Below are 19,732 nucleotides of genomic sequence, written 5' to 3'. Positions count from 1 at the left end.
AGATCTTGTCAATGACATCCTGATAATGCTCCAGCTTCTCGAACTTCTTGGCCATTTCCTGGACGTCTTCGTCACTCAAATCCTGTACCCCGTTTCTAGCCACCTCAGCTTTACTTCTTCTATAAATCTGCACCATTTCGTCAAAAACTGAGCCAATTTCCGCATCGTGGTCCGCCCTGAAAGTCCACATAAACTTCAGCCAAACCAAACTTACTGACATCAAAGGAGCAACTTAATTCTAGAATTCGTCCTCAACCCTGTTCTTTTCCAGAAACAGAGAAAATTTAGCCACCTTTTTCAAAGCATTGCAAACTTCTGCCTTCTGAGCAAGCACAACTTGGAACAGGTTTTCAAAGAATTGTCCCTGTTTGTTTAAAATATTTTCAGGTTGTGCGACTTTGTGACCACTATCGTCCATGTCTATTTTAGTCCTGGGAAAACATGATATGGTACAAAGAAAGATGGTTTGAGGTAGTCACCATGCATTTGGCGTATCCAGCTTGGGGGTAACCCATCCCTGAGGTACCATTCGGTCCAGGTTTACCCTTTTTGTGGATGTGTTTAAACATTTCCCGCTCGCGCATTTATTTTGGTACTTCTAAAATAACACACAAATAAAACAAAAAAGGACTTCCAAGGAGGTTAAAATTCTTACTTCGAGTGTGCCGTTGTTCTTTCCTGTGGTACTCTTGTTAGAAGGTTTTTTGGGTACGGTGCCCTTGCCACTACCTGCCTGGGTACATCTCTGCACCAAGTCGCCTCGTTTGGAAATAGCTGACTTCAAGTCTTGAACGATCTGGCAAGCTTCACCCGAATCGCTTTTAAATTGTTTACACTTGACCAAATTGTGATGGTTGGACAGAAACATAGTGAAAAGGTTGTAACAATTCTCGACGACAAACTTCTCCAGTTCGTCCACAGCACCATTAACTGGAAAATCGTAAGGTTTCAACTGCTGAAGGTACGATGTCAAGTTGAAACACATTGTTACCACAAGGAGTCTACACACACAAGTAGTACCGTCTGCATTCCCTCGAGGAAAACGCCCAGTTTTCTTCCGAATGTCGCCTCACTTGTCCCAAAGGATGCACGTTCGCTCCACATTGCAACGCAATCAAGTTAACAAAAGCTTCGTTTTCTACGCAAAACACGTTGCTGGTACTCACAGGAATTTCCACGTACGGTGGTTTCGACTTGATCGAGTCCAGGAACCCCCTCCACACAGACTTTGCAGTGGAAGGCTCAAAATGGACACTTCTCCCATTGGTAAAAACGAAAACGAAATTCCTGATGATGCTTTCACCCAACTCCGACAACGTCTGTCTGATGTAGTACTCGAACAAGTTGTTCATCCATAGTCGATTTTAAGAGAAAACACACCCCGTGGAGTTCTTCCAGTTGCCTCAGGTTTCTAAAAATGTTCTTGAATTTGTCTTGGTCGTCGTCGGAAATGTCGAGTCCTGGAGAATCTATCACTCTCAGTCGGTACTCGCCCAAAGTAATGAAGTAGGTACTCTCTGGTTTTCGTGTTGGACTTAATCGGGGTTTTGTCGTTGTTGGTGTGCAGGGACAAGAATTGGGTTTGGTTGTGGATGTCCATGAAGGAAACTGCCTGAGGGGCGGCGACGATGGGGCAACTGTTACCAGCGGCTTCTAGGTTGTCGTACCAAAAGTAGTTGATGAGGGAGTTGATGAACGTGGTTTTGCCGAAGTCGGGTTCGCCCAAAAGCAACAGGTTAATGTCTGGCATGGTGGGGTTAAAATCATAAAGTACTGCTGGTACTTTGCTCACGAAAATTTTATTATTTCTTTTGATGTTCTATTTAATGCAAAGGCCAGGACTGAAGAGGAGTGTGACGGCCTTATTCCTATACTACATCAGTTTTCTAGGTCCAAGGGTTTGGTCTAAGGGTTGATGAGTCAATCAGTGAGTGCAGGTAACACGTTGCTTTTGAAACATATTTAATAGAATGTAAACTGCAATACAAAGTTCTAACCACAACTAATACTTAAAAATTGGTCTAAAGAGTTTAGACAGTACTTCCCTCGCTGTCGGAAACTTGACGACTGCATGGCTATTGTGTTTTTTTTCTCATTACATTTTTGTAATGTGGAATTTAAAAAAAATTGCGATGACGTCATCAACATTTTTGAAAGTATATCAGTTGGGATAGATGTAGTGTAATACTAAGAATAAAATTATTGTATTCCCAAATTTTCGGGAAAATGAATTGGGTCGTTTTGAATATTGATTTGTTATAATCAATAAAATAACGAAACAATTTACTCACGTATACGGCGACGGTGAGAGGCAACTGAAAATCGTTTATGTATAAGCATTCTTAATTTAAGATGACAAGCGTAACAGCATACGTGAGAGTCAAACAGAGAAACTATAAACAAAACGACCATCGGTTTTATTGCTTCGACTTCCGCTTATTATATAAAACATTGGGTTTTATTTTAATTTTTGACGGTGGAATTCACAATTGGTTGATTATAAACAAGTCTATTCCACATTCGCGGAACCTAGACAGCGCACAAAACAAATGCACGTCTGTAATGTTAAAGTCGATGTAAACAAGCGTGCTACCATTATGTTTCAACCGAGTTTTTACTTTAAAAAATTTTGTGTCTACCAAATTGGGTTGGTCCAATGTAATACTAATAATAAGTGTTGCCTTTAATTTAATCAATAAAATAAATTGACTTCATTAATTTTTTTGAGCCACCTCTTAAGAAAATCTAAAAAATATGAATGGAATGATAAATCACAAGTACAAACTCATCATATTTTTTGCATTTTAGATAGGATTTATTCAGCAAAATTTAAGGGTGACGTTATCAATTTTTTTAGGAGGGATGAACAAATACATTTTGATAAAAATTTTACCATGCTTATAATAACTTTAAAACATCTCCAAGATTTCAACGCATTCGGTTCCGTAAATCCTGATTAAACCAATAAAATAAATTCGCGCATTCATTAATTTTTTTGAGTCACCCTGTATATGCAAATCCAAAAAATATTATTGGAATGATAAATCACAAGTACAGACTCATCATATTTTGTACATTTTAGATAGGATTTATTCAGCAAAATTTTGTGGTGACGTCATAAATTTTTTAGGGGGGGAGGACCAAATACATTTTGATCAAAAATTTACCATGCTTATGATAATTTTAAAACATCTTCAAGATTTCAAAGCATTCGGTTTTGTAGTTCCTGAGTAAATCAGTAAAATAAATTTTTCGCATTCATTAATTTTTTTGAGTCACCCTGTATATGCAAATCCAAAAAATATGAATAGAGTGATATATCACAAGTACAGACGCATCATATTTTGTACATTTTACATAGGATTTATTCGGCAAACTTTTGAGCTGACGTCATCAAGTTTTTGGAGGGAATAACCAAATATATTTTGACTAAAGATTTATGATGCTCTTTAGAGCCTTAAAACATCTGCAACATTTCAAACATTCGAATTAGCAGATTCAAAATTAAATTGCAAAATGTTGTTTTATAATTTTGATTTTTTTTCCAAAAATCTGGACGTTTCGGGTAGAAACTCAATTCGGAGTCGTAAACTACATGTTTAGGACTATATTATTTTATACAATTTAAACCCATTTACTATGTACGATTTTGAAGTGACGTCATCACATTAGTGGTGCGGATGATTAGACAAATTTTGGTTAGCGTTTTACCATCTACATGAGATTCCTAATATAACTACAAAATTTCACAACAATCCGTCCAGTACTTTCGGAGATTATCTGTCTAATAAAAATCCGGGACGGCAGACAGACGGACAGACGGACGGACAGACGGACAGACGGACAGACGGATAGACGGATAGACAGACGGAAATGGGAGACCTATTTCTTCGTCTTCTAGGGGACATGAAAGATCGAGAAAACGTAAAAGTGGAGAGTCGGCCGACGGACTCGATTACAATACTTCCTTTGCTTACGCTCGGGAAGTAAAAATGAGTTTAAAATTTTCAAAATTTTCCCAAAAAAATGGTTCACTGAAAATTTATTCAATTTACATTATTTTTAGCAAACTTGGAAAGAAACCCAAACTGGTCCTTTTCAGGATAATCGGTCGTATTTATTACAAATAAGATATTAAGCAACTCCGAAAACGACAGTTCCAAAGAAAATGACATCTTGAAACTTATCTGCGTCTACTTTGAAAAAAATAATCGGATTTTTCCCGAAACTGAGTGTTTACAATTTTCAACATTTACAGCCCGTCAAAGCTCATGATTGCATGGATCACGAAACATCGCTGTCTCAGAATGTTGTTTGCAAACGATCTCGCTCAAACGAATTAGTCCGGTCGAAATTTATTTATCCCCACTACCCGTCCACAGTGCAGGAGGCTACAGCCTTGCCTTACTCTCTTCTCGCTTTCCAATTGTGCATTATTTTTGATAATGTACACAAATAGTTTTATTTTCAACGAGACCGACACTTGAAAATTATTAAAACTATTATTATTACTATTTCGTGGATATAGATTTCGAAATCATCAACTGACGTTCACTTCAAATTAGTTTTCTCATAATTTTTCTTCGCGATACGTAACATCGGCTACAAGCCACTGGTCGGCCGTAGTGGGAGGCAATACGGAGCATTTAAATTTCAACCGCCTGGCCCTAGTTATGAAACACGGCATTTTTGGTTAGTTTTGTTGATTTTAATTGTCATGTATGTCTGTGAATCGTCGACGTCCAACGTAATTGAACTAAAAACGGTTTGTAAATAGTAATTTTAATTAATACTACTATTGAAAATCGCCTTGGATAGTACACAAATATATTATAGGGCACTAAATTACAAAACCAAACAGTTTTATTGAAATGCTTACAAATTACTAAAGTCTAAAACGACAAGTACCAAAAGAACAGTAAGGGACTTACTAAGGAACATAATTTCATGAAAATATCTTGATCGCGACTGTATATTTACATTATTTATAATTTCAGTACTTTTCTACTTAATAGCTTTTGGCGTAATTGTAAATTCTTAACCATGTTCGTTTTTTCTAGACAAATATTGTCAAGAACAGGCTTCACAGTTAGATTGATAACCATACTAGACAATTTATCCTTGTGCAAGGGGTAAGAAAATAACGAATTTTCCTTCAAATGAGGATATAAGCACTGAAATGCTTGATATAATGGCATTTCATATTTCAAAAAAGGTGAAATTTCTTGCACAATGTCAGCTATTCTCTTAATGATTCCAACAAAAGTTTCGTTTGGATACCTTAGACCTCCACGATCTTGCAAGAATATCAAACGGAGCAAAGGCCCTGGGAGTGTTGTGGAAACTAATGGTGGTACACACACATCACACTTTAATTTATCATTCAGTTTCTTAATTATGTAACCTGCTAGGAACGCTACTCACGCAGAATGTATTGTATTGTTAGCAGGCATGTTTGTCTTCAAATTTTGAATTTTCATTCTTAACTGAAAATGTAATACCATATCTTCTATATGTTGTTCTACTACCTCTCTTGTCTTTGATGGGGCTGTACTCACAAAATTCATAGTTTGAGAAATATTTGCCGATGTGGAAGCCTTACAATGCCACAACGTAATATTTGACGTAGGGCGTACTCCGCCGCCCTTGCGTCTGTTGCATCATTAGATTCATTAGACCCTCCTCTCAGGCGCACATGGGAAAACATAGCTTCAACAGCATCTGAACTGAATCCCCTTGTTAAAACGTAGTAAAATCCAACTTGTTTCAGCAAAAATGTTATACAAAGGCATGTACTTTTGGCGGTGCTGTTTCTTCTGATACGCCAGAAAATCTGTCTCTTCAAGAATTGTTTTGCACATCGTCGATGTAATTAGGAAGTGTTACATTTAACCACTCTAACCTTTGGTCTGATACATCTGCATAAGGTGCAACCGTGCTGTCTCGTGAACGAATATAATACGTTCTAATAGACACGTTGTGGATTTGGAAAAACTTATACATATTTTCCAGATAACTAATAGTGGCGTCGACGTTGCAAAACCTCGGATCACCTGCTTCCTTCAAAAACCTCAAAGATGCCGTAACTAATGGTGAAAATATTTGAATGGCTCGCAGCACATTCATTTTCTCGAAATTCGAAGGGTACAAACGCTTCCTGGTTAGGTACCTTACAGGTTTAACAGGCAAATCTTTTTGTAACTAGTACAATTTTTTCAAATATGTAGATGAAATAACACCTTCGGAAGAGGACATTTCCCTGTCTAAAAATAAACTCCTCGCATTCTTCACTGCGTGACAATAATCGTAGCTCAAAAACAGAGGTATTGATGGCAGAACAGGGTGACAAATATAATTCTGAAGAGATCCATTTCCCAACTTTTTAAAAAGTGCAGTATTTGCCGAAAAGTTATCCGTCACCAGTCTCAACACAATAAATCCACTTTCACTCAAAAGTTGTAAAACCGAAATAGTAAGCGCATGAAAATCATTTGTGGATAAAGATATTCAGTTTTGCAATTCTTAATTTAATCAATAAAATAAATTGACTCGGTCATTAATTTTTTCGCACACCCCGTATAAGCAAATCTAAAAAATATTTATGCAGTGAAAAATCACAATTATAGACTCATCATACTTTGCACAATGCACATTTAAAATGGCATTTTTTCGGAAAAATTTTTGAGTGGCGTGATCTACTTTTTTAGGGGGGATGGGCAAATATATTTTGATCAAAAATTTACCATGCCTATAATAACTGTAAAACATCTCCATGATTTCAAAGGATTCGGTTTTAAAGTTCCTGATTAAATAAATAAAACATATTCACCCATTCATTATTTTTTTTGAGTCACCCTGTCTATGCAAATCCAAAAAATATGAATGGAGTGATAAATTAGAAGTACAAACTCATCATATTTTCTACATTTTAGATAGGATTTATTCGGCAAACTTTTGAGGTGACGTCATCAATTTTTTGGAGGAGACAAATAAATTTATTTTGAATAAAAACTTATCATGGTTATCATAACTGTAAACCATCTGCACGAATTCATAGCATTCGATTTTGCAGATTCCAAATTAAATGTCAAAATGTTGTTTCTTAAGTTTGATTTTTTTTTCCAAAAATCTGGACGTTTCGGGTAAAATCTCAATTCGGTGTCATAAAATACATGTGTAAGTCTATTGTCACGACTGAGGTGTTCTAAGGGGTTGGTAGAGCGGGATAAAAAACCCAGTTCGTGAGTTTACGTTATTTTCTATTAATGATTCCAATGCAATAAAACTACTTACTGTTTTTCATAAACTACAGGTGTAAGACTATTATTTGCTACAATTTAAAAGCCATTTAGTATGTACAATTTTGAAGTGACGTCATCACATTAGTGATGGGAATGATTAGACAAATTTTGGTTAACGTTTTACCATCTACATAATATACCTAGTATAAATACAAAATTTGACAACAATCGGCCCAGTAATTTCGGAGATGATCTGTCTAATAAAAATCCGTGACGGCAGACAGACGGACAGATAGACGGACAGACCGACAGACGGAAACGGGGGACCTATTTCTTCGTCCTCTAATGGTCATGATAGTTCGAGAAAATGCCAACGTAGAGAGACGGCCGACGAACTCGATTGCAATACTTCCTCTGCTTACGCTCGGGAAGTAAAAAGAGACTCACTTAGACGATTTTTGCTTCCAAATTGTCATCTAGGCCATACGTTTCTAAAACTGTAGCCAGTGCAGCAAACTTTTCTAAAACCTGTTAAATCTTGTCTTGTGGCGTAAGCAAAGGAAGTAGAGTCCGTCGGCCGACTCTCTACTTTTACGTTTTTTCGACATTTCATTACCCCTACGCAATTCCAATTTTGTCACCCACTTACACTACTTTTTCGAAAGTGGGAACTAAAAATCAATGTGGAGTTAAAACTGATAACCATATCTCAAACATGTAGAACTTAGGTCGATTTATTATCGCAGTCTCCTTTGTAGTCACTAAAGACACAGGTAAGACAAATAATTTCATATATTTTTTTAATTCATTGCAAAGCTGACAATAAACACAACTGCAGTTACTCTTCAGCTAAATGGCGTGTTTCAATTAAAAACTAATATCCGCATTGTATTTTCAATAAAACACTTGCTTACTCTTACATATCTAAGTTCTTTACACAAAGAACGATTTTATGCCTTCAAAAAAAATTTAGTTGCTATATTTAAAAAAAAAACTAAGTTTTATTCCTTCATTTGTAAAAATAGAGGCCTGAATTTATTTATCTTTTCATTTATCTAATCAGCTTCTCAATAAATTTTGTGACTGTAATTTTAAATCAACCTGTGAAAAACCATTTATATGATTCCAGACAAACCGCTGGTGAAAACACCAAAATGTGGAGTTTTATCCGGGCACTCATCTCAGACCCTCAGACCACACCCAACGTATATAAACCTCCTCCTGTTAGGCGAAACAGGAGTCGGAAAGTCGACTTTGATAAACTCCATATCGAACTACTTCATCTATTCCAATTTCGCAAAAGCGCAAAACGGGAAGATCGAGCTTTTAATCCCCATGTGTTTAAACATTGCGGAGAAGAGCAAAGTTTTTGGCAAACCAGACGACAACGAAGTCCACGAACCTGGAAATGAGATTTCATGGAGTACTGTCTTAAGCAGATGTTGACACGACTGGATAAAAGTGCCAGTCAGAATATCATTTTTACTTCCCGAGCGTAAGCAAAGGAAGTATTGTAATCGAGTCCGTCGGCCGACTCTCTACTTTTACGTTTTCTCGATCTTTCATGACCCCTAGAAGACGAAGAAATAGGTCTCCCATTTCCGTCTGTCTGTCCGTCTGTCCGTCTGTCCGTCCGTCTGTCCGTCTGTCCGTCTGTCCGTCTGTCCGTCTGTCCGTCTGCCGTCCCGGATTTTTATTAGACAGATAATCTCCGAAAGTACTCGACCGATTGTTGTGAAATTTTGTACTTATATTAAGAATATCATGTAGATGGTAAAACGCTAACCAAAATTTGTCTAATCATCCCCACCACTACTGCGATGACGTCACTTCAAAATTGTACATAGTAAATGGGTTTTCAATTGTATAAAATAACATAGTCCTACACATGTAGTTTACAACTCTGAATCGACTTTTCACCTGAAACGTCCAGATTTTTGAAAAAAAAAATCAAAATCATAAAACAACATTTTGAAATTTAATTTCTAATCTGCTAACCAGAATGCTTTGAAATGTTGCAGATGTTTTAAGACTATAAAGAGCATCATAAATCTTTAGTCAAAAAATATTTGCTTATCCCCTCCAAAAACTTGATGACGTCAGCTCAAAAGTTTGTGGAATAAATCATATCTAAAATGTACAAAATATGATGAGTCTGTACTTGTGATATATCACTCCATTCATATTTTTTGGATTTGCATATACAGGGTGACTCAAAAAAATTAATGAATGCGTAAATTTATTTTACTGATTTACTCAGAAACTACAAAACCGAATGTTTTGAAATCTTGCAGATGTTTTAAGGTTATAAAGAGCATAATAAATGTTTAGTCAAAATATATTTGCTTATCCCCGCCAAAAAATTGATGACGACAGCTCGAAAGTTTGCCGAATAAATCCTATCTAAACTGTAAAAATATGATGAGTCTGTACTTGTCATTTATCACTCCATTCATATTTTTTGGATTTGCATATACAGAGTGACTCAAAAAAATTAATGAATGCGTAAATATATTTTATTGATTTAATCAGGAACTACAAAACGGAATGCTCTGACATCTTGCAGATGTTTTAAGGTTATAAAAAGCATAATAAATGTTTAGTCAAAATATATTTGCTTATCCCCTCCAAAAACTTGATGACGTCAGCTCGAAAATTTGCCGAATAAATCATATCTAAAATGTACAAAATATGATCAGTCTGTACTTGTGATCTATCACTCCATTCATATTTTTTGGATTTGCATATACAGGGTGATTCAAGAAAATAAATGAAAGCGTAAATTTATTTTACTGATTTACTCAGGAACTACAAAACCGAATGCTTCGAAATCTTGAAGATATTTTAAAATTATCATAAGCATGGTAAATTTTTGATCAAAATGTATTTGGTCGTCCCCCCTAAAAAATGTATGACGTCACCACAAAATTTTGCTGAATAAATCCTATCTAAAATGTATAAAATATGGTGAGTCTCTTCTTGTGATTTATCATCCCATTCAAATTTTTTCGATTTGCATATACAGGGTGACTCGAAAAAATTAATGAATGCGTAAATTTATTTTATTGATTTAATCAGGAACTACAAAACCGAATGCTTTGAAATCTTGCAGATGTTTTAAGGTTATAAAGAGCATAATAAATTTTTAGTCAAAATATATTTGGTTATCTTCTACAAAAAACTGATGACGTCAGCTCAAAAGTTTGCCGAATAAATCGTATCTAAAATGTACAAAATATGATGAGTCTGTACTTGTGATTTATCATTCCATTCATATTTTTGGATTTGCATATGCAGGGTGACTCAAAAAAATTAATGAAGGTGTGAATTTATTTTATCGATTTAATCAGGAATTACAAAACCGAATGCTTTGAAATCTTGGGAATATTTTAAAGTTATTATAAGCATGGTAAACTTTTGTTCAAAATGTATTTGTTCATCCCTCCTAAAAAAATTGATGACGTCACCCTTAAATTTTGCTGAATAAATCCTATCTAAAATGCAAAAAATATGATGAGTTTGTACTTGTGATTTATCATTCCATTCATATTTTTTAGATTTTCTTAAGAGGTGGTTCAAAAAAATTAATCAAGTCAATTTATTTTATTGATTAAATTAAAGGCAACACTTATTATTAGTATTACACCCCAACCAACCCAATTTGGTAGACACAAAATTTGTTAAAGGAAAAACTCGGTTGAAACATAAGGGTAGCACGCTTAGTTACATCGACTTAAACATTACAGACCTGCATTTGTTTTATGCGCTCACTTGGTTCCGCGAATGTGAAATAGACATGTTTATAATCAACCAATTGTGAATTTCACCGTCAAGAATTAAAATAAAACCCAATGTTTTATATAATAAGCGGAAGTCGAAGCAATAAAACCGATGGTCGTTTTGTTTACAGTTTCTCTGTTTGACTCTCACGTATGCTGTTACGCTTGTCATCTTAAATTAAGAATGTTTATACATAAACGATTTTCAGTTGCCTTTCATATTACCAGACAGCGGATTTTTGTCGGGCTACGTCACGTTTAATCGGTACTAATTCCATAAATATAATTAACGATTTATTAATCAAACGACTAAGTAAATGAGAACGGGAATTAACAGCAGATTGCAACGAAATAGCGTTATTCTAATCTCAAATAAACGAAGTGCAGTCCGCAACCGCAATGAATTCGCATCCCGCACGAGCCGTACCGAGTTTGGCCTTGCCTAGCCCGACAGAAATCCGCTCTCTAGATATTACACACCGGCGCCGTATACCTGAGTAAATTGTTTCGTTATTTTATTGATTATAAGAAATCAATATTCAAAACGACCCAATTCATTTTCCCGAAAATTTGGGAATACAATAATTTTATTCTTAGTATTACACTACATCTATCCCAACTGATATACGTGTCCTTGCAAAAATGTTGATGACGTCATCACATTTTTTTTTTAAATTCCCACTACAAAAATGTAATGAGAAAAAAAAACACAATAGGCATGCAGTCGTCAAGTTTCCGACAGCGAGGGAAGTACTGTCTAAACTCTTTAGACCAATTTTTATTACTACTTATAGCAAAACGTCTGACTACACTGCTGAAAGTTGTAAAAAACACTGTCTGTTGCCACTAGTTAGAAGCATAATGTCAAGACCTCCACATGTGAAAATTCCTTTAAGCGATGAGAACATTTTTCCTGTGGAGAATGAAGGATTCAGTGCCTTGTTGGGTATCCAGAAGGGCCTAGATTATGACAAACACAAAATAAATAGTATGAAGCATAGCTGGGAAAAGTCGTCAAAGAAAATTCGACGGTAACTACACACTCTCTCTTATCACAGTAAATATTCTTATTTTGTAGTTTGTTACAATACATTATGCAGCTTTGAAACCACATGACGTTGAAAATACAATCAGTATCAACAAAGTCAGATTTCTCGTTGAACAACTCACAACTCCTATTGCTGAAGTGTAAGAACTTATACAAGACAATCTCAGATTAGTTGACAGACACAAGGAAAAACTGACTTTGGAGGACCAAAGTCTTGAAGAATTGAAAAAGCAACTGCACATACCCTACATTGAATTTGAAGCAAAAGAACTTAATCAACCTGTAACCGTTTGTATGAAGTGTGCGGACGTTGCAAAGGTGAGACGTTGACTTTTGGAAAGGTTTCTACTTTCATGTTGTTTAGGTCAATAACGTCAGGCAGTTGGATTACAAACAGATATGTCACAACCCTTGTAGACTGACTGGAGTTCCCAAAGAAATGATCGGCGATCCGAAAATCAGTAGATGTGCCGCAATGGAGAAAGGCACATGCAAAGAGTATAGCTGTGACTACAGAGTTCACTTGCACATCTACAAAGAAACCAAGAAAGTCGACGGTAAGAAAGAAGACCAATACGTGAAAAACGCAATAAAGAGCAAAAAAGATGCTCAGGCTGAAATAAAGAAACTGATGAAAGAATTAAATCAACGGGAGGCAGAACTGAAAGAAGAAAGCGAAACCATTTCTAAAATCGTCGCCCAGTTTTCGTACTTCTTGCAGGAACACGCACTGACGTCCTTCAATGACGCGTACAAAGAGTACATTCAGCAGCTTATCGAAAAGTAAACTATAACATACATTTTGATCAAAACTAACACAGCGAAAAGCGTCTAGGAAAGTTCGCTGATCAGCAAGTCATCGCAAAACTCGAGAAACTCCTCAACCGACACCAACACATGCAAGAATCCTTCCAAGAAAGCGAGAAAAAATTCCAAACGGGGGCTGTAAGCAAAAATCTGACTCCTGAAGGAATCCAGAAGAGCATCTCAAAACTCTATAATCTGAAACACATGGGACCAACCATACAAGAACTGATACACAAATCGGTCAGTTGTCGCAACAAAGAAACCGGGCAAAAAATCAACTTGGACAAGGAAACCGTCGAAGAAGAACAACACCAAAAAGTGGAATACAGCAGAGATGACTATGACCTAAACAGAACCAGCGGTAGCGATTACGACTAACCTAGACCCAGAGAGTCGAGAACCTCCAGAAACAATCATCACTCAAGACGAATATCTCCGGAGAGATGGAGGGAATACACGTACGAAGAAGATGTCGGACGCAGACATTTGCACCAACATTCTAGGGATGCAGATGGTCATGGTGCTGTAAAACAGCGTAGAAGTGAGTCTGGCGCAAAAGCATCTTCATCCAAACGCGATAAGAATCTTCCCAAAAGCAATCCTTCTCGTGATCACGTAGTGTAGTTAGAAGACCACCATAGAAAATCTGAGAAAACATCACATAGCTAACACCATAAAGTGGACCCGTCACCTAGACGCCGTCGCCGTGATAGCGACTATGATTCCGATGACCGAGATTTAAGACAATCATCCAGAAAGGTTGACGTTAAATCTGATACCGAAAGTGATGATTCACATGATAATCAATCCGATGGATCACTTGAGAGCGAAAACAGTGTCGAATCATGTAAGCAAACAGGATCTAAATCTTACAAAATCAATGATTCAGATGATGATCGTCCTAAGAAGACAAATCGTGCCAAAAATAACTCCTCTCGTCAAGCAAGAGATGTAGAATACGACGACACAACAACTGGGACAAAATCGAGAAACAAAACAGACAGAAAGTTGGAAAACTCATCTAGGCAGCGTCGCTATAGAAGCGAAAGCTATGATTCAGACGATCATGACCACAGAAAATCGTCTCGAAAGGGTCATACTACTAAAAGTAAAGATAAATCGAGTTCTGCAAAACACCACTCAAATGATGACCATTCGACAAAAAACCCTGTCAAGCAATCCAAGAACCCAAAAAAATCTAAATCTGCTAATAAAAACCATGATTCAGATGTTGACCGTCCCACCCAGTCTTCCAAAACTGGACGCAATGTATCCAAAGCCGAAACTCGCAATAAAAAATCTTCCAGAAACAAAATCACAGATTCTAAAACCCCAAGAAAATCTGGTCCAGTTGATAAATCTTACGAATGTGATCCGTATGATACTAAACCCTCCAGAAAAGCGCTTGGTATCAAAGAGAGAGAGTTCGAAAGTCGGAAGAACCCTAAATCTGAGGAAATGTCTGATTCTAGTAGCAGCGATGAACTGTGGGATACTAAGCCTGAAAAACAGAAAGAATCGACGTCTGGTTCATCGCAAAATGCGAAAAGGTCCGAAGTGTCTTCTACAAGCACTTCGTCTGATAGTTCTTCTTCATCTGAGACCCATACAGTTGACGCAAAAAATTCAGAAAACAGCGAGAGTGATTCCGAATCCTATTAAGGTACCGGATGTGGAAGTGATTTTGAAAACGTTTCGTATTGAGATCTTGGATCGTAAACTTAAAAATTCATTACTACTGTTGCACAGACCATGTAAATATTACTTTTTCCAAATTGTATTAAATATTTGAAGTATATAGGTATATATAAACACTGTTGTCTACGAATTTTGTTTTTTTTTTTTAGATTTCCAGATTCTCAGATTTTCAGGTCCTCACATCATCATATTTTGAGGTTTTCAGGTTCACATGTTCTCAAATTCTCAGGTTCTCACATTCTCACATTTGCAGGTGCATAGATTATCATCTGTTCAGATGCTCAGGTTCACATATTTTCAGGTTCTAAGATTCTTATCTTCCCAGTTTCTCAGCTTCTTAGGTACTCAGATCCCCAAATTCTCAGACTCACAGATTCTCAGATTCTCAAATTATCAGATTCTAAGAATCCAAGAATCTAAGATTTCATATTTCAGATTCTCATATTCTCATATTCCCAGATTCCCAGATTACCAGATTCCCAGTATACAAAAATCTAGAATCCAGAAATCCAAGTATAAAGGACTTCAACAATCCAAAATTTCAGAGACTTTAGATTCAAAGTTTCTCAGGTTATCATGTTCTATGATTTTCATTTTCGCAGTTTCACAAATTCGTATGTTTCCGATCACCAAATTTCCAAATTTTTAGACTTACATACTCCCAGATTGTTAGATTCTTAGATCCTGAAGTCGTTAGGTTCACATGTTCTCAGTTCCTCATATCCTTAGGTCCTTAGATTCTCAAAATCCCGGATTTCTGGATTCTCAGATTTTCATATTATCAGATTCTAAGAATTCAAGAATCCAAGATTCGCACATTTGCAGATTCCCAGATTCCCCGATTTCTAGATTCCCATAATTCAAAACTTCAAGAATCCAAGTATCCAAGATTCCCAGGTTCTCGAGTTCTCAGTTTCTCAGGTTCTCAGATTCTCATATTCCCAGATTCCCAGATTCCCAGTATCCAAGGATTCAGAATCCAGGAATCCAAGTATACAAGAATTCAACAATCCAAAATTAGATTCTAAGATTCTCAGGTTATTGTGTTCTATGATTTTCAGCTTCTCAGTTTGTCAGTTTCTCAGCTTCTCAGGTTCTCCGATCACCAAATTTCCAAATTCTCAGACTTCCAAACCCCCAAATTCTCAGGCTCACAGACCCCCAGATTCTCAGGTAATTACGTCCAAATGTTCTCAGATCTTCATGTCTTTAAGTTCTAAGGTTCTCAACTTCTCAGATTCCCAGATTTTTAGATCCCAAATTCCTAGATTTCCAGATTCCCAGATTTCAAGAATCTAAAAATTTAAGAATCCAAGATTTCAGAATTTAGCTTCTTAAATTCCCAGATTACAAGAATCCCAGATTTCACATTTCAGATTTCCAGATTCTCAGATTCCCACATTCGCAGATTCCCAGATTGCTAGATTCCCATAATCCAAGAATCCAAGTATCCAAGATTTACAGGTTCTTGAATTCGCGGTTTCTCAGTCCCTCAGGTTCTCAGATTCTCATATTTCCAGATTCCCAGTTTCCAAAAATCCGAAAATCCAAGTATACAAAAATCTAACAATCCAAGATTTCAGGCTCTAGATTCTAAGATTCACGGGTTGTAAGATTCGTCTCAGTTTCACAAGTTCTCAGATCCTCAAATTCACAAATTCTCAAACTTCCAAACCCTCAGATTCTCAGACTCACAGACTCCCAGATTTTCAGATTCTCAGGTTGTCAGATTCACATGTTCTCAGGTCCTCAGGTCCTTAGGTTTTCAGGTTGTCAACTTCTCAGTTTCCCAGATTTTTACATTCCCAGATTACCACCTTGCCAAATTCTAAGAATCCAAAAATCCAAGATTTCACATTTCAGATTTTTATATTATCCGATTCTCACATTCGCAGATTCCCAGATTTTCATATTCATATGTTCCCATAATCCAAGAATCCAAGATTTCCAGGTTCGCGAGTTCTCGGTTTCTCGGTTTCTCAAGTTCCCATATTCCCAAATTCTCAGATTCCCAGTTTGCAAGGATCCAAAAATCCAGGAGTCCAAGAATCCAAGTGTACAAGTATCCATCAATTCAAAATTCAAACTTTAAATTCTAGGATTCTCAGGTTTTCAAGTTCTCAGATTATCAGGTTCTCAGACTCACAGAGTCCCAGATTTTCAGATTCTCAGATTCCCAGGTTCCTAAATTTCAAGATTCCCATAAAACCCAAGCATCCAAGTATCCGATTTCCAGGTTCTCAAGTTCTCAGTTTATCGGTCTCTCAGGTTCTCAAGTTCTCAGGATCTCATATTCCCAAATTCCCAAAATCCCAGATTCGCAGTTTCCAACAGTCCAAGAATTCAGACTTCAGATTCTAAGATTCTCAGGTTTTTAATTTCTCAGTTTCTCAGGTTCACGGGTTCTCGTGTTCTCAGATTCTCAGATTCCAAGAATCCAAGATTCAAAAGACCCAACTATGTTTCAGATTTCTGATTCTCAGAGTCTCAAGTTCTCGGGTTCGAATTTTCAATTTTCGAATTTCAGTTTCAAGTTTCCTGTATCGAGTAGCGAGCTCCGAGTTAAGAGTTCAAATTCCGAGTTTCGAGTTTCATAGCTCCGGTTTCAAATTCCCATTTGTTCTTAATTCTCAATTCGTAATCCAATTGTAAGCTCCAGTTCCAATGTTCCAAATTCCTGTTTCTCATTTCCTAGTTTTCAGTTTCTAATTTCCGATTTTCAACTTTCAAATCTTAGATGTTCCACTTGTGCTTAATACATTTTTCTGTCTAAAGTATTCAGAAATTAAAGAACTTAGGAAGATTATATTATTATATTGTGCTAATATACTATATAAAGAGTAAATGTGTTAATTATAAAGCGAAACTTTTCGGGGTAAATACATTTATTTATCGTTTACTCTGATTCTGCACAGAATCACTAATATTCGTTTAATAAATTCAGTTGCCAATTTTTATCAATATAAGTTGACAAGAACTACGTACCTGTAATACAATTTACGATAAAAAATTTAAAACTGATAACGATATCACAAGTATATAACGATGTGAAACTTTGTTCACAGGCTTGATTAATGTAGATTTATAGTGTTATCATTGGAGGCACAGGTAAGACTTTAATTTTTTTATTCGTAGGTATATACAGGGCGTGAAATAACACCGTTGAATTGATTAAATGTTCCTTCAACTGAACAAATTGTTTCACCTAAAAATTATCAACTTAATAAACAAATACCTCAATTCTTTACACGAAAAACAGTTGTCAAACTAGGTGTATATTTATTTATTTATTTATGAAATAATAGTCCACTTAAAACCCGCTATTCCGCCATTTTGAAAGACAGAAAATTAAATTTCATGGAAAAGCTTATCTTTTCAGTTATCTGTTTGTCTTTGTATATAAATTTGTAAAATTTGTAACTGACTACTTCCAATATTATCTTATCTCAGTGATAATATTCAGTTCCACTATTTTAAAGGTTGTTATTGAAAGATCTCAATCGTTCCAGAGAAACCCTTACCAAAATGTTCAAGTTTGTCACGAATTGGTTGAAATCCCCCGACGCTGCAGACAATGACGTTAATCTCCTCCTCTTGGGCGAAACAGGAGTCGGAAAGTCAACTCTGGTCAACGCCATTTCGAACTACTTCAATTATGCCAGTTTCAAAGAAGCGCAAAAACGGGACATCGACATACTAATCCCCATGTATTTAAACGTAGCCGAAAGCAGCAGAGTTTTTGGCACAGCAGACGAGAACGAAGTCCACGACCAAGGCAAATCTGCAACTCAGCACGTCAAAGTCTACATATTCCCGATTAAAATGGACAACAAGACCTTCAACCTGAGACTGATCGACACACCAGGAGTGGGAGATCCCAGAGGAATGGAACAAGATAACATCAATCTGGACAACGTCCTTGCGTACTTGGCCACGCTGAAGAAACTCCACGGGATTTGTTTCGTTCTGAAGTCCAATCAGACGCGGTTCACCAAGTTCGCGGAGTACTGTCTTAAGCAGATATTAACACGCCTGGACAAGAGTGCCAGTCAGAACATCATTTTCATTACGACTTATAGTAAAACGGCGGGTTATACAGCTGGGGAGACGAAGAGTCACTGTTTGGCGCCACTGGTTAAAGACATCATGTCGAGACCCCCACATGCTAATATTCCTTTGAGCGACAACAACGTCTTCTGTTTGGACAACGAAGCATTCAAAGCCTTGTTGGCCAGTCAAGATGGAAAACGATACACCAAACGCGAAGTCAAAGGTTTCGAGACGAGCTGGCAGGTGTCGTCGAACGAAATTCAGCGGTAACTAAACAATGTCTTCTTTCCACAAACCAAATTCTTGTTTTGTAGATTATTGAGGTACCTTATTGGAGATACGTCTAGTCCAGGTTTGAAACCCCACGACGTCGAAAACACAATCAGTATCAACGAAGTCCGGTTTCACATTGAACAACTCACGACTCCCATTGCGGAAGTGTCGGAACTCATCCAAGACAACATCAGGGTACTCGACGCTCATAAAAAAAAAATGCAACAGGATGACCAAACTCTCGAAGAACTCAAACAGCAAATGCACATACCTTGCGTTAATCTTGAAGTCAAGGAACTAACTCAACCGGTAACGGTTTGCACGGACCCTAAATGTGCAGACATCGTGAAGGTAAAACTTCGACTGTTGTAAAAGTTTCTACTTTGTTGTTGTTTAAGGTCAACAACGTGACCCAGTGGCACTACAAGCAACGATGCCACAATCCCTGTTACTTGACCGGGGTTCCTAAAGAAATGATCGGCGATCCCAAACTGATGTATTGTACGGCCATGGCAGGCAGACCCAATTGTCAACGATGCGAATGCCCCTGGAAAGCCCACATGCATATCTACAAAGAAACCACCAAAGTTTCAGTCCGCAAAGAAGACCAGAACGTGTTAGGCGTCATCAAAAACAAACAAGACGCTCGATTCCATATGCATCAACTAATCGAAGATTTAAACACGCGGAGGCGAGAACTGGAAAAAGAGGGCGAAACCATTTCGAGGATCGTCGCCAAGTTTTCGTGGTTCTTGCAGGAACACGCGCTGACGCCCTTCAATGACGCCTACGGTGAATACATTGAGCAACTTATCAAAAAGTAATTGATCAGATGC

The 19,732-nt window shown here is 36.9% G+C and overlaps 1 protein-coding gene and 1 long non-coding RNA gene across 2 annotated transcripts in view; both read left to right on the top strand.

Moving 5' to 3' along the window:
- LOC135136862 (uncharacterized) overlaps window positions 1-19,732 on the top strand; it is a 56,190-nt gene that overhangs the window by 34,516 nt on the left and 1,942 nt on the right. The window contains exons 2-4 of the mRNA XM_064066314.1: window positions 18,083-18,889; window positions 18,938-19,247; window positions 19,295-19,716. Of these exons, the coding sequence (XP_063922384.1) occupies window positions 18,099-18,889; window positions 18,938-19,247; window positions 19,295-19,716 (1,523 nt within the window). The 5' untranslated portion in view covers window positions 18,083-18,098. The remainder of the gene's footprint in view (window positions 1-18,082; window positions 18,890-18,937; window positions 19,248-19,294; window positions 19,717-19,732) is intronic.
- LOC135136950 (uncharacterized) lies at window positions 5,861-6,301 on the top strand. The gene is made up of 3 exons (XR_010281770.1): window positions 5,861-5,927; window positions 6,013-6,165; window positions 6,228-6,301. It is a non-coding gene; the product is annotated as an uncharacterized LOC135136950 (long non-coding RNA).

This window comes from Zophobas morio, unplaced genomic scaffold, assembly GCF_036711695.1.
Source record: "Zophobas morio isolate AGI-343-1 ecotype UQ-CSIRO unplaced genomic scaffold, CSIRO_AGI_Zmor_V1 ptg000028l, whole genome shotgun sequence".
Classification (NCBI taxonomy): Eukaryota; Metazoa; Arthropoda; class Insecta; order Coleoptera; family Tenebrionidae; genus Zophobas; species Zophobas morio.
The sequence above is the reverse complement of the archived record's forward strand: the minus strand, read 5'-3'. Positions and strand labels throughout refer to the sequence as shown.